This window comes from Sturnira hondurensis, unplaced genomic scaffold (genome assembly GCF_014824575.4).
Source record: "Sturnira hondurensis isolate 20B ecotype Veracruz unplaced genomic scaffold, ASM1482457v3 Scaffold0021214, whole genome shotgun sequence".
In the NCBI taxonomy this organism is placed as follows: domain Eukaryota; kingdom Metazoa; phylum Chordata; class Mammalia; order Chiroptera; family Phyllostomidae; genus Sturnira; species Sturnira hondurensis.
Window position 1 is genome coordinate 6,367,317 of NW_028093845.1, and position 14,064 is coordinate 6,381,380.

General features: G+C 35.8%; 1 protein-coding gene across 7 annotated transcripts in view; it reads right to left on the bottom strand.

The window, feature by feature from the left end:
- SEC24B (SEC24 homolog B, COPII component) overlaps window positions 1-14,064 on the bottom strand; it is a 103,659-nt gene that overhangs the window by 19,571 nt on the left and 70,024 nt on the right. For 5 of the 7 annotated variants that reach the window (XM_037031837.1, XM_037031835.1, XM_037031841.1 and 2 more), the window contains 5 exons: window positions 13,510-13,733; window positions 7,147-7,331; window positions 4,414-4,516; window positions 2,390-2,516; window positions 1,403-1,512 (listed from right to left, as the gene is read on the bottom strand). In XM_037031837.1, coding sequence (XP_036887732.1) covers window positions 1,403-1,512; window positions 2,390-2,516; window positions 4,414-4,516; window positions 7,147-7,331; window positions 13,510-13,733 — 749 coding nt within the window. The remainder of the gene's footprint in view (window positions 1-1,402; window positions 1,513-2,389; window positions 2,517-4,413; window positions 4,517-7,146; window positions 7,332-13,509; window positions 13,734-14,064) is intronic. The other 2 variants (XM_037031839.1, XM_037031836.1) reach the window with 1 other exon arrangement.

Genomic DNA, 14,064 nt, shown 5'->3' on the forward strand with positions numbered 1-14,064 from the left:
GATATATAAAATACTCTTTTTAAAAAATTATCAAGCAGGGCCCTGACCAGTATGGCTCAGTTGGTTGGATGTCAGCCTGAAAAATGAAAGGTGGTCAGTTGGATTCCCAGTCAAGGCACATGCTAAGGTTACGGGTTTGGTCCCCAGTTGGGGCATATACAAGAGGCAACTGATTGATGTTTCTCTCTCTCTCTCATACCAGTGCTTGTCTCCTGCTTTTTCTCCTTCCCTTCCCCTCTCATTAAAAATAAATAAAATCTGCCCTGGCTGGTGTAGCTCAGTGGATTGAGTGTGGACCTACGAACCAGAGGATCGAGGTTTGACTCCCAATCAGGGCACATGACTGGGTTGCAGGCCAGTTCCCAGCAGGGGACCCACGAGAGGCAACCATACATTGATATTCTCTCTCTCTCTCTCCTTCCCTTCCCCTCTAAAGATAAATAAAATCTTTAAAAAAAATAAAGTAAAATCTTAAAAATAAAAAATAACAAAAAATCTACCAGGGATCACATGGGTCGTATGGCAAAAATTAAAGATTTCTTTCTGCTGTACCACTTACTTAGATTAAAATTCCTAAAGAGCCAGGGCACTGTAGGAAACAGAATAAGTTGTAAAGGAGGTAAGAATTTGAGAGTAATAGTGACCAAGTTTATTACAGTTGATATAAAAACAGACAAGAAAATGGTAGATAAGTAGGCAGATGCTATATTGGAAAAAAAGAACCATAAAAATCATAAAAATAAAGAAATGGGTCAAGCATTAGGAATATAATATACATTAGCTGTTCCTCTTCACCACTTTACATTTTTGTACTCAACAAAGATTAAAAATAAGGAAATAAGGGTATGGAAGAAACAAGTTCTTATAAACATATTTAGAATGAGTAGATATGATAATTAAGATGAGAAGAATTTGGTTTTGTAAGTAGAAAATTAGAATGAGAGATTAGAGATAGTATAATTAAAGAACAGGTAAAAGTTTATGATGAACTAAAAAGAAAAATTATAGTGAAGTCAACATTCATTTATCTTGATATCTGTAGTAGTGAAGCAGTAAGATATGTCTTTAAGAGCTTGAAAACTGCAGTTCTTGACAAAAACATGAGTTTTTCTGTTGGAAGGTCTTACATACTAAATGATAAAAGAATATTTATATTCATTCCATGTAAGTAATATAATCAGAATGGCAACAAACTGCAGATGTTAGTGCTCATCATAAAACACTACTAACATTTCTTAATGATATAATTGTAACCTTTACAAAGTGTTAAGTATACACTTTCAGAATTATTTTTTTAAATGCAATTTAAAAATCTCAAAATTAGGTCAAGAATTCAATTAACAGCAAATTACATATATGACTAATACATATTTTGTGACTAGCTTTAACACTGAATAATTACCATGTAATCAGAAGAAGCAATGAACTCCACGGTTGAATTCTGAACTTCTGGTCGTTTGTGAGGCTCTCCATAAGATCGTGTAAGGGGGTTATACATAAATTCTTCAGGAACTAGATCAGAATTAGGAATCCAGTACAAATTTAGTAACACAATTTGTAACTAAACACACATATAAACTCCTAGAAAGTGTTCATTTCTATCACTGGTATTAATATAAGGTTCACAAATAATTCTCTGAACTCTAATGCTAAAAATTAATTCCTTAACCTCTCTTAATTATCAGAAGGATCAAAGAACTTTTATTTCTGAAATTAGGTTAGAAACCAGAACATGGGTGACCTTGCTTCTTACATTTGGGCTCTATTTATTACATCTCATTACATGAAAAAAAACAAAAAAACAAAAACACAGAAACACAAATTTGAAAGCAATCATACTAAGATGCCCTAAAAAATGATTAAGGGGGGAGACCACACACACATGCACTGAGTTGAATGAATGTAAAGTATCAACAGAATACAATTTTAACTGGTCAGGGTCAAGCACAATTAGTCGGCATGACCTTACCTGCACACCCTTCACTGCTTGTTTCATGAATACTTTTTAGTTTGACCTTGCTGACAAACTAAATGAGGACATCTCCTCATCAGCAATGATCTCCTTGGCTAGCCAAAATGAAGTGTCGCTAGCCTATATTCTCTCCATTAAAAGCAGTATGAAAGTTTTGAAACCAGTGAGGAAGAGACCAGATAATGACAGAAATGTCAAAATGTTGAAAATAATATTAAACACATTTATTTTAAGATTCTTTCCCTGGCTGGGTAGCTCAGTTGGTTAGAGCATTGTCCTGCTACATTAGGGCTGATAGATCCCCAGTAAGGCAAATACAAAATCAACCAGTGAATGCATAAGGAAGTGGAACAACAAACTGATGATTTTCTTTCTGACTCTAAAAATCCAAAAATTAAAGAAAATTCTGAAACTCACCATCATTGACTCTATAGCACAAATTGCATTTCCATCGACGCTGATCGATGAAGGACACAAAAGGGTTGATGTATGTCCGACAAGACCGGCACCTCACAATGGTATTTGATGTTATCACTGGTAATTGCTGGGAAGTAAAATTAAAGATGTTGTAGCAGAAAAACACCCCAGGAAAAAATGGAACACAAGCTGCTGTGCTCATATTCAGAACAAAACCATAACTGTGTTTACAAGTGGAACCATTTTAATAAAATCCAGTGATGTGCTGAGTAACACAAGCAACTATCAAGTTTTTTCCCTATTTTGCCATAAACTTCTGTAAAATGACACCAAAATAAAGTAAAATAAAATGCACTAAAAGTTACTGGGTGACAAAAAAAGCCTGGTTGGTCAAAAAATAATATAACTCAGAGCTCATCAGCTAGCCTCAAGAAATAACAGTGAGAATGAAACATACGCTGTATAAAAACACCTTTGTCTTTGCATCTGATGCTATCAGGCACTGCTCATTAATTAGCCACAAAAATCCTGATGGGAACCAAGGCCACATGAAAACAAACACAATGTACCTTTAAAAAACCTCTTTATGCTTAGTTTGAGAAAAGAACTTTATATTCAATTTAGGAAATTTAGAAAATATAAAAAAAGATTTTTAAAAAATCATGTATTATTTTGTCTCCTTAAATTAATCCTAGATAACATCTTAGTATATTTCTTTGTTTTTTGTCTATACACAAATATTTGTATCTTTGTATTAATTTTTCACATACACAATTTTTACTATATAATTAACTATACGTCACTTGTGAATAAATTGGGAAATGCAGTTAGCAAAAATTAGAAAATGAAAAACTACTCAGAATTCTATATCCCAAAGGAAGCCACTAGTGCCGACTTAGTACATATATTTCCAGAAAGTATCACATATAGACTCTGTATTTAGATAAAAATTCTCACCTGTGTACATGGGAAATAAACTATACTGGTTCAGAGATAAAGGTTGTAACAATATTATAGGTTATCAAATAGTATTTCCTGAACGATTTCAAGACCGTTTTTATACAGCATAATTATTTTATTTTCTATTCACTTTGCTCCTTTCTGTACATCTTAGTACAAAGTAAACTCTGTGAAGCTCACTGACCTTTGTACCCTCAGCACATGGCATGAACGGTAGGCAAATCAACATTGTATGGGTGAATGAGAGCAAAAGAAACTCAGTAGCAGGAAGAGGGGTAGAAAGCCACAGGAGTAACAAAAAGTGTGAGGGAGAAATGCAGCCTGCAAAGTATAAATAAAATGTATCTGGGCAGATTTTATTTCTGAAGTTTAGAAATTTTAGTTTAAGTACAACATATTTGCATGAAATACCAGAAGTATGTGTAAAAATCCAGTAAGCTGGGTATTAAACCACAAAGACTATGGAAACTTAAACTAAAGCAGTGTTTTAATTCAATAGACTAGAAGTGTCTGGACTTTATTTGTATGAAGGTTATTTGTTCAATACAGTCAGGAACAATTACACAGTTTTCCTCCCTAACTGCACAACATTGCTGGTGCTATGGACTCATCACGTTTCTCCTCTACGGCCTTTCCTTTTCCAAAACTAATCTTTCAAAATCCAGCTCAGACCTCATCACTCACAGAAAATTTCTGCTACTGTACCCAGAGGAAGTTACTTCCCATAATGCACTTACTACCTCAATATCTTACAGAATTAATGACTTGCATGCATTACACAGCCTGGATGTAATTATTTGCTCTTATATCTTTGTTCCCTGTTAGAGAAGAATGTCTTAGAGGTGAGGCCAACGCCTTCATCACCTCTGTGTTTACCACTGCTTAGTTTAGGGCCTGTCACACAGCAGGTGCTCAGAAAGTGTTCGCTGAATTGACTTTGACAGAAAATTACTTGCACCTTCCAATAAAAGATGAAAAAAGTATAAGAAAATACACAATCTAAATACTTCACACATAAAAACCCATGTCAGTACCCACATATATTCTAAAACATGTTACTTTACCGTTAGGTCTCTGAAGGGATGTAACAACAATCCTAAAGGAAGTTTAGCTTTATTCAGTAAAACCTGTGTCTGTGGAATATTTGTCAAAGTGCACCGAAACGAACTGCAAAAAATATAAACAACACAGACTACATTAGTTATCAGGAAAACCCCCATCCTCAAGTAGGTAGCTGCTTACTCCATTACGACTAGAATGTATGGCATGAATAGCAGGGAACAGAAAACCTGAGTGAAAAGGCGCACCTCTGACACCTTAGTAATGCTGCTCCTTTTCACTCCCCATTTTTCCCTGTTGAATTCCTCCTCTGAGGTTCACCAAAGTCATTGCTCCTTTTGAAACCACCCTCACCCTTGACCAGAAGTCGGAAGGAATGCCTTCTCCCTCTGTGCCCTGGTATCTGTTTATGCTTCTATGGCAGGGGCGTTAAACTCATTATCACCAGGGGCCACATCCGCCTCACGGTTGCCCTCAAAGGGCCGAATGTAATTTTAGGACTGTATACATGTAACTACTCCTTAACAGTCAATCAAGAGCTTGGTGCTGCTGCTGGGTGCCGGGCCGGATAAAATAAGGTGGAGGGTCGGATTCGGCCCGTGGGCCTTGTGTTGGCCACCTGTGTTCTATGGTATCAATTAGTCTGATCTGCTTAGCTGGTTATGCACCTTGTATCTTTTCTACCTGAGATCAGCGATCATCGTGTCCTGTGCCATCGTAGCACTATTCATCTCATGTAGTAAGCACTCATAACTTACTAAGTTATAAGTTAAGGTTGGTAGACACAGAACCAATGAGGTAAAAAGCGGATGTATAGAAAACCAGGAAAGAAATTTTAATTAGAGTGGCTGATAGTATGCAGACAGCCAGATACGTCCTGGTCCAGGCTGGTGGTGCTCCTTGAACACATCAAGTTGGCTCCTGCTCTGGTACCTTTGTACTGCTGTTCAGGCGGCTTGGCACACCCTTCCCAGAGAGTTACAATGCTTGCTCTCTAACTTCATTCAGATCTCCACTCTATTGTGCAGTCTTGGAAAAAACCTGTCCTGACTCCTCAACTAAAAATAGTCACCTTCCACTTTTAGTACCCCCTTCTTCATAGTAATACTCTGATATTTTCATTACATACTTATTAGTTTGATGGTTCAAAGCGTGTCTTCCTTAACAGGATATAGGCTGCATGAGATTGGGAACTGATCTGTTTACTGGTTCATTCCCAGCACCAGAAACAGTGCCTGGCACTTAACTTAGAAGGCATTCAGTATATATTTATTAAATGAACAATTTATCTTAGTATGTAGGTATAATTATTATTCTTGTTTTACAGTTCTTAATACTGAGAATTTGAGAGGTTACATAATTGGCATAAAGTCTCACAGTTACTTATCAGTGGAAACCAGTAAGAACCTACGTATGTCTAGCTCTAAAGCCTACACTCAATTACTCTGCTTTGCTGTTTTAATGAAAGGTATTTTCACAGAAAACACATAACTAAGTAGAAACGTACACAGCATTCCTCACCTATGGACATTTTTATATATATACATATACATACACATATGCACACAATACATTCACCTACTTAGGGAATGCCTCACCATTCTTAATACAAGGCCACAATCGACATACTTACAGACCCCATAGCTGCTTACATTCAGAAGGATGGGCAGCTATTTTCAACCTAGAATCGATGACTAAACATTTTCTAAAGATGGCCTTGGCACTGCCCTAGGCACTAATGGAGGGCTGGTAGTTGACTGCAACAGAAGAGGGGGAACCCTCGGAGCAGCTCCATTTTCTGTTTTCTGTACTGGAAACTATGTAAGATTTTGGTTGACAAAAAGATAAGCTCATTATAGTTTTTTTTTTCTTTTAAGAGATAGAAACCTATTGCCTTAAAAAGGGAAAATATTTGCTCTAAAGAAGAATACTAACTCTCTTGATACAAGGAATAAGGTAATGTTCTGTGAATCAAGAGTTACTTTTTGAGGAGAGACTCTAGGAGCAAGAGGATGTTTTTTGGGTGCGGAGAAATAAATATCCTACAAGACACAAAAGTACTGAAAGCAGCAAGAACAGAGAACTTTCTGTCTTGGAGGCACTGTGAGGTAAGTAACAGCTCACACACTCAGAGGCTATACCAGGGCTTGGCCACCAGAAGCAAAGCTGAACATCCCATGAGGTGAGGAAATACTCCATAAAGGGAAATCTAAATTCAGGCTGGATAAATAAGCCTGGGGGTACCGGTCTTCAGGCTACACTAAGTGGGAAAAGAAAATTCAGAGATAAACCATTTATCTAAACCCCTTCTTAGGATTACATAACTCTGTGTGCTTTTCAAGCAAAGACTAAAGGTCATAAGATTGTAAAGATTCCACTTTACTTAAAAGACATCAGAAATTATTACTGGTGAAAAGTGAGGAAAAATATTTTAAAAAACAAGAACATAATTAGATTTGGGTTTCTGATACTCTTCACTCAGAAAGAAAAAAAAAATCCCAGGCATTAGGCATTAGGTGATGGAAATGGAATTGGATGAAGACAGAGATGGAACAGGAATAGACAACAACCTAAACTCAATTTTACATCCAGATGTGTATTCAAACTAAAATAGAAGTGTTCACATTAATAAAACGTTCAATCAAAGAATTAATATCACATTTTTGTTATTCTTAAGAGATACACAATCTTTTTGACAAAGTATATTACTTATTAAATATTATAAAATAAATACTTACTCTGGGCTACAGTTTAATTTTTTGAGGTCTAAATTCAAGTTAGGTACAGGAGCCCAAACAGGAGTCACGGGCAAAATATTCCTCTCCTGAGTGAGGTTCACAGGTCTCAGGCTCTCCGGTTGCACAGAGCTCTGCAGACTCAGCCCCCCAAGACTGGCGGACAGCTGGTTCACACCAGGGTACTGCTGAGAGACCAGATCGAAACAAAACACAGGAGCAATACAACAAACATGAATGAAGTGCATTATACTATAGAAAGGAGTTTAATACAAAGGGAAATAAATTTAAACTTGTCTTGGTAATAGAAGAATGACTTAATAGGGCAGTTCAATTTAAAGCATTCTCGAAAAAAAATCCTTTAAGTACAAATACTAAATAAATTAAAATCTAATTAGCATGGTTAAACATCATAAAACAAAATTTCGGCAACAATGGTTTTCAACATCAAGAATTTGGTTTCTCTGAATATAGTTCCTACTGGAAAGGCAGCATAATGCTTATATTTTTAAGTTTTTTCCATTATAATTTTTCAGGATAATGAGGATAATTGTCATAGAAATGTATAATGATGTTCAGTGAGATTTGCTTTGCTTATTTTTCCGCATTACCTTTGTCATGTTTTTAAGTATATTTTATTGATTACACTATTACAGTTTTCCCAATTTCTCTCCCTTTATCCCTCCTCCGCCCTGCACCCCCAGCCCTCTAGCACAACCCCCGCCTTATGTTCATGTTCATGTTCATGGGTTGTACATATAAGGTCTTTGAATTCTCTGTTTCCTGTACTACTCTTAACCTCTCCTTGTCTATTTTGTACCTACCAATTATGCTTCTTATTCCCTGTATCTCTCCCTGCCCCATTCTTCTTCTCCTCCTCCCCACTGAAAACCCTCCATGTCCATTTCTCTGATTCCATTCCTGTTCTAGTTGTTCGGTTAGTATTTTCATTTTTTTTAAAATTTAGGTTCAGTTGTTGATAGTTGTGAGTTTGTTGACATTTTACTGTTCATAGTTTTTGATTTTCAATTTCTTAGACAAGTCCCTTTAACAGTTCATATAATAAGGGTTTGGTGTTATATTTTTAGTACTATTATGAATTCATAGCTTTTTATTAAGTCAAAGTGATGTAATGAATTTCAGCTATTCATTTTGATGCTCAAATGGCCTTACTTTGGCCAGTGAGAGCGGCCCCCAGGGTCCATTTGACACGGACCGATTAATCTCTGTTAGCTCCCCTGCTTTTCTGCACAGCATTTTCTACTATTCTTCCTTCAGACTTCAAATTAATCATTTGTACAGAAAAGAATCTTGGTTCTTTTTAAATAGAGATGGCATCAGGAGAACGTAATCTAGGTAATAATGTTCAATGCTAGTGCGCTGTTTATTCCTTCTAATTTTTACAACAGGTAGAGATACAAAACATACATTTTTTAAATTTATTTTAAGTGTTGTTCAAGTACAGTTTTCTGTCTTTCACTCCCATCCCAGCCTACCTCCCCACAAAAAAACATTTTAAAACAGGGGTGAAAATAATAAGCTTGCACTGACATTTCCTATTCAAATTTAAGGTGCTGACATTTTAATTTGAAGTCTTTCAAAGAAAAAAATAAATAAATAAAACAAACTCATTTTATACCTGTATCTCTCTTCTTCGGCTGAAAATCTTTCTTCATGGTAACAACATCATTACTTATTTGTTTTATCCTATAATATACTAAAATAGTCTCAAAGTAACGACTATATTATTATAAATGTAAAGTTATTAAATTAGATGAAGATTTCTTTGTAGTTCTTTTATCCTTAGATTATACCTCACTGAGAACATATAACATACAGGCTTTTAAGATGAACTAAAACAATGCTTTCATCAGTATCAGACTGTGTCAACTGGATAAGTAAGATCAGTTGTTTTGCTTGCTTTTAATTATAAAGATTGCATTTTATCTTTTTGACTTAAGGGTTTTTGAGTAAATATAACATTTCTGTAATTCTAATGTCAAAACTTTACAATAAGGCATATTCCAAAATACCTTGCTTCATCCTGATCTCTCTTCCTATACTTAAATATTTTTATTATTTTTGGTTTCATCGAAGGATGAAACCATTGTAAATAGAAGGATGAAACCATTGTTTCTATTTACAAATATAAACTAATCATACAGTGCTCTAAATATGACACCACTTTTACCTCTAAAAATAGTGAGGCAATAACTCTCTGTTTGTACAGAGATTCTTCATATTCTTTTTTTTTTTTACAGTTACTGAGTACTCCATTATATGAATGTACCACAGAATTCCAGCTAGATGTAGGATAATAAATTCAGAAAATCACTATTTTAGAGCTCATACCAAAATAAACAATTCAGGTAATGGTCATGAGGACCAGATGATAAACAGACATACATCCACAGACGTAAAGCCACCAGGTAAAAGCTCAATGAGGAACTACATGATGAAGGGGTCAGGCTCCTGCAGCACGAACCCACTGGTCAATCTAGCACCACTAACAGTGAGACAACCAGATATTATTACGAGGTAAGCAGAACCAAAATATATCATATTTTGGCTTAGGTAAATAAATAAATGAAATAATAAATCAGAATATAATCAAACCAGTAAATCAAATATTCAGTCTATAGAAAAAGGAATAGAGGAAGGAGTTAAATGATACCACAAGAGGTAATCAGCCAGATTCAGAATGTGGGGACATTCTATTCTAAAAAGTGGGAAAACAGATCCACATTTTTTAAAGGATCAAAGGCATAAAAAAATGAGGGAGAGGTTTTAAAATTTAAAAAAATTAAGAGACATAAACAAATACAATTGGTAAATCTTATTTGGATCTTAATTTGAACAAACCAATGAAAAAATAAATTCTGAAACAATCAAGCAAATTTAAAAGTGAACTGAATTTTAAATGACATTTACAAATTACTGTTAATTTTGTTGAATATGATAGTATCGTTATGCAACAAACTCTTTTTCCATCTCCCCCCAACCCCTGCCCCAGGATTAGCTTTTAAATCCTCCGCAAGAAAAGGTGTGGGAGGAGGTGCTGGGGGTGTGGGGGTGGGAGGGCTGGTGGTACTAAAAGAGGAAAAAAAATGTTTTATTTTGAATTGCAAGGACTTTAGTACACTGAGAACTAAACCTGGTCTTGGACAAATGATTTCACTTATCTGACTCTCTAATTCTTCACTTAAATGATGAAAGAAGGTGACTGTCTAATAAAAAACATGAAAATTCCAAGCGTTGCCAATGATGTGAAGTAACTGGAACTCTCATACACACTGCTAATGAAGGCATAAATCTGAACTCCCGCTCTGGAAAACCATTGGGTAGTAACCGCTGAGTTTGAACATATGGAAACCCCACTTCTAGATATACACGCATTCACTGTGAAGATAAGAAAAGAAATATTTACAGCAGTACTATTAACAATAGCCTCCAACTGTACATTCACCCTAATTCCCTTCAACTATAAAAATGATGTGGTACAATGAGATACCACTTAACATCAGTCAGAATGGCTATCATAAACAAAGAAACAAACAACAAGTGCTGGAGAGGTTGTGGGAAAAAGGGGACCCTAGTTCACTGTTGGTGGGATTGCAGACTGGTACAACCACTATGGAAAACAGTATGGAATTTTCTAAGAAAACTAAAAATGGACGTGCCTTTTGACCCAGCAATTCCACTCTTAGGAGTATATCCTAAGAATCCTGAAACACCAATCCAAAAGAACCTATGCACCCCAATGTTCATAGCAGCACAATTCACGATAGCCAAGAGTTGGAAGCAACCTAGATGCCCATTGGTCAATGACTGGATCACAAAACTATGGTACATCTACACAATGGAATTCTATGCCGCAGAAAGGAAGAAGGAACTACTACCCTTTGCAACATCATGGATGGAACTGGAAAGCATTATGCTGAGAGAAATAAGCCAGGCGGTGAAAGACAAATATCATATGATCTCACCGTTAACAGGAATCTAAACAAACCAAATAAGCAAGCAAAATATGACCAATGACACTCAAATATGGAACGGGCTGACAGGGTCCAGAGGGGAGAGGGGAGAGAATCATAGGGGAAAAGGGAATGGACTCACATGAACAAGTATAAAGGACACATGGACAATAACTAAGGGTGGGGGGTGGAAAGGGGAGAGAGGCGGGCAGGGTTGGGAATATAAGACAGAAACCTGTACTTGAACAAGAATTAAATAAAAGTTATATTAAAAAAATGTTGTGGTATATTTACATAATGGAATACTATACAATGATGAAATGAATGAACTTTAGGTATACAAAAAGCATATTGTTGAGCAAAAAAGTGTAGCTAAGAGTATATACAGTATGATTCCACTTATACAAAATTTAACAGCAAGTAAAACTAACCTGGTTATTGGAAGTCAAGATGGATGTCAATCCCTGTTTGGAGCAGTTAGGGACTAGAAAAGGCATAAGAGGCCTCTGGCTGTTGGTTACAGGAGTACACAATTTGTAGAAATGTACTGAGCTGCATGCTGTTAATTTAGTACTTTTACATAACAGTGATTACATTTCAGTAAAAAGTCTAAAAAAAAAAGCTGGGAGTAGGATGATCTCTAGCTGCCTATTTCTAAAGTTTAGGCTGTTTAGCATGCTCATTTCAACTGTGATTAATAACTCAAATTATTTTTCAGCCGGTCTTTGTCCCCTTTATCCAAACTCCTCTGATATAAAGTTAGAGTACGAAAGGGATTGTGATTACAGAATAAAATGAGGCCATATTTTAAAATGTAGTATATTAAGTATTAATTTTTACTTTTATTCTAAAGACAATCTCTTAACCTCTCCAAAATAACTGCACAAATACAATGGGACAAGAATGATATTTCCCATTCTCTATGTCAAAGGTTGGCAAACTTTTTTTGTTGAGGCTTAGATAATACATATTTTAAAATTTAAGAGCCACACAATCTCTTTGGCAACTACTCAACTCTACCACTGCAGTACAAAAGTTGCCATAGGTAATACATAAAAAATAATTTTTTTGTTTACCAAAATAGGCAGCAGGCCAGATTTGGCTAAAGAACGGTTTCCTATGTCATTTTGAAAGACCATTTTCTATTTCGGAACAGTATTTTTTTTTCCTTGTCCAACACTTCCTTCAAGAGCCAAATTCTTTCCTGTACTTAGTTTTCTTCTCATTAAAATGTACAAATAAATGATATATTATGACCGCAAATAGCATTTGCCTAAAGTGCACAAGTCAAACTAGAATGACTAAAAAAAATGCTTCATCTGGACCAATAAAGCCATAAAGAAAATCTAACAGAATGGCAGTCAGAGAAATTTGTACTAACTATATTTTTCCAGTGCCTGTCCTAGTTTTCTTCCTTCTAAGACTGAATTCTATGATTTGATTCCAGAAACAAATGATTTTACTACCTCTTTTTTAGAAAAAGATTTTATTTATTTATTTTTAGAGAGAAAAGGAAGGAGGGAGAGAAACATCAGTATGTGGTTGCCTCTCACATGGCCCCCACTGGGAACCTGGCTTGAAACTCAGGCATGTGCCCTGACTGGGAACCAAACTAGAGACCCTTTGGTTCTCATTACAGGCCAGCACTCAATCCACTGAGCCGCACCAGCCAGGGCTGATTTTAATATTCCTAATTTTATTCTTAGTTCACCTAAGATGATATTTCTATAAGGTTAATCTACAAGAGCAGTTTGCAGTTTCTTAAAAATTGTGAGTAGAATGCTTTTGCCATTTCAATCATTTTCTTATATTTTATTTTTTCTCAATAAATATAAATGTAAAATACTTACTGTTCTGTATTAAATTGAGATAGTATTTAAGAGATGACTCTAAACAAGGTCATCTGAGAATGGGTCACAGTAGGAGTTAACGAAGCACTTATATATAGGGTGGCTTTCCCTAGCTATATGTTACAACTAGTAGGTGGAACCAAAATCATAAACCGTATTTACATTGTATCATTCTTTTTGAGAACGGAACCAGCTTAGTAGTACAGAATTTTGAAAACCTTAATGTTTACTTTAATTTCCTGGTTATAAAATTCATATAATGCACATTACTAGAGACTCTGAAGGAAGTACAACGAAGAAAAGAAAAATCACAGCTAATATCTTGATCCAAATTTAACCTCTTTAACAAGTTAATATTTGTATTTCCTTTCATCTTTTTCTATTTGTGCACACACATAAAACTTGGAATCAAACTCTACCTGTTTAATCCAGGCATATCTGCATTGTATCTATGATCCATCTGTATTACCAGGGATTTATTAGAATTGATAATAGGGTCACAGTTTTTAGGAAGGCGATGTCTTTCTATGACTAATACATACTTGAGCATACTGCTGGAACCCAGAATACGCTGGGCTACCGGGCTGTCCTCCAGAACTCAGTGGTGCGGCGGCATTCTGATAACCAGGCTGAAGAATAGGGTAGCCGTATCCAAATGGTTTGGCCACTTGTGAAGGCTGAGAGGCAGCGGGCACTTGAGCTGGAATAGGGTCAGGCTCGGGAGCAGGATCAGGAGCAGGACTGCTTGCTGATGAGGAAAGCATATCTAAGGAAAGGAAAAACATGGTGTCAACACCTGAAAACATGACTGTACAAAGACCTGGCTCCAGGGATAGCCATCATCTTTAGCATTTCCCTTCAACTTTTTAGTATGAGAAATTCCAAATATACACAAAAGTAGAAAGACTAGAATAATAAACCCCACATACTCATCACTCAGCCTTAGTAATCACTGATATTTTGCTAATCTTGCTTTATATGTTCCCACCCCATCTTTTATTTCTTGCAGAAATTATTTACAAGTAAACACCATTTTGTATCATTTTATGACAAATACTTCATTCAGCTGTTATTTCTCACAGATAATGCCTTTATGT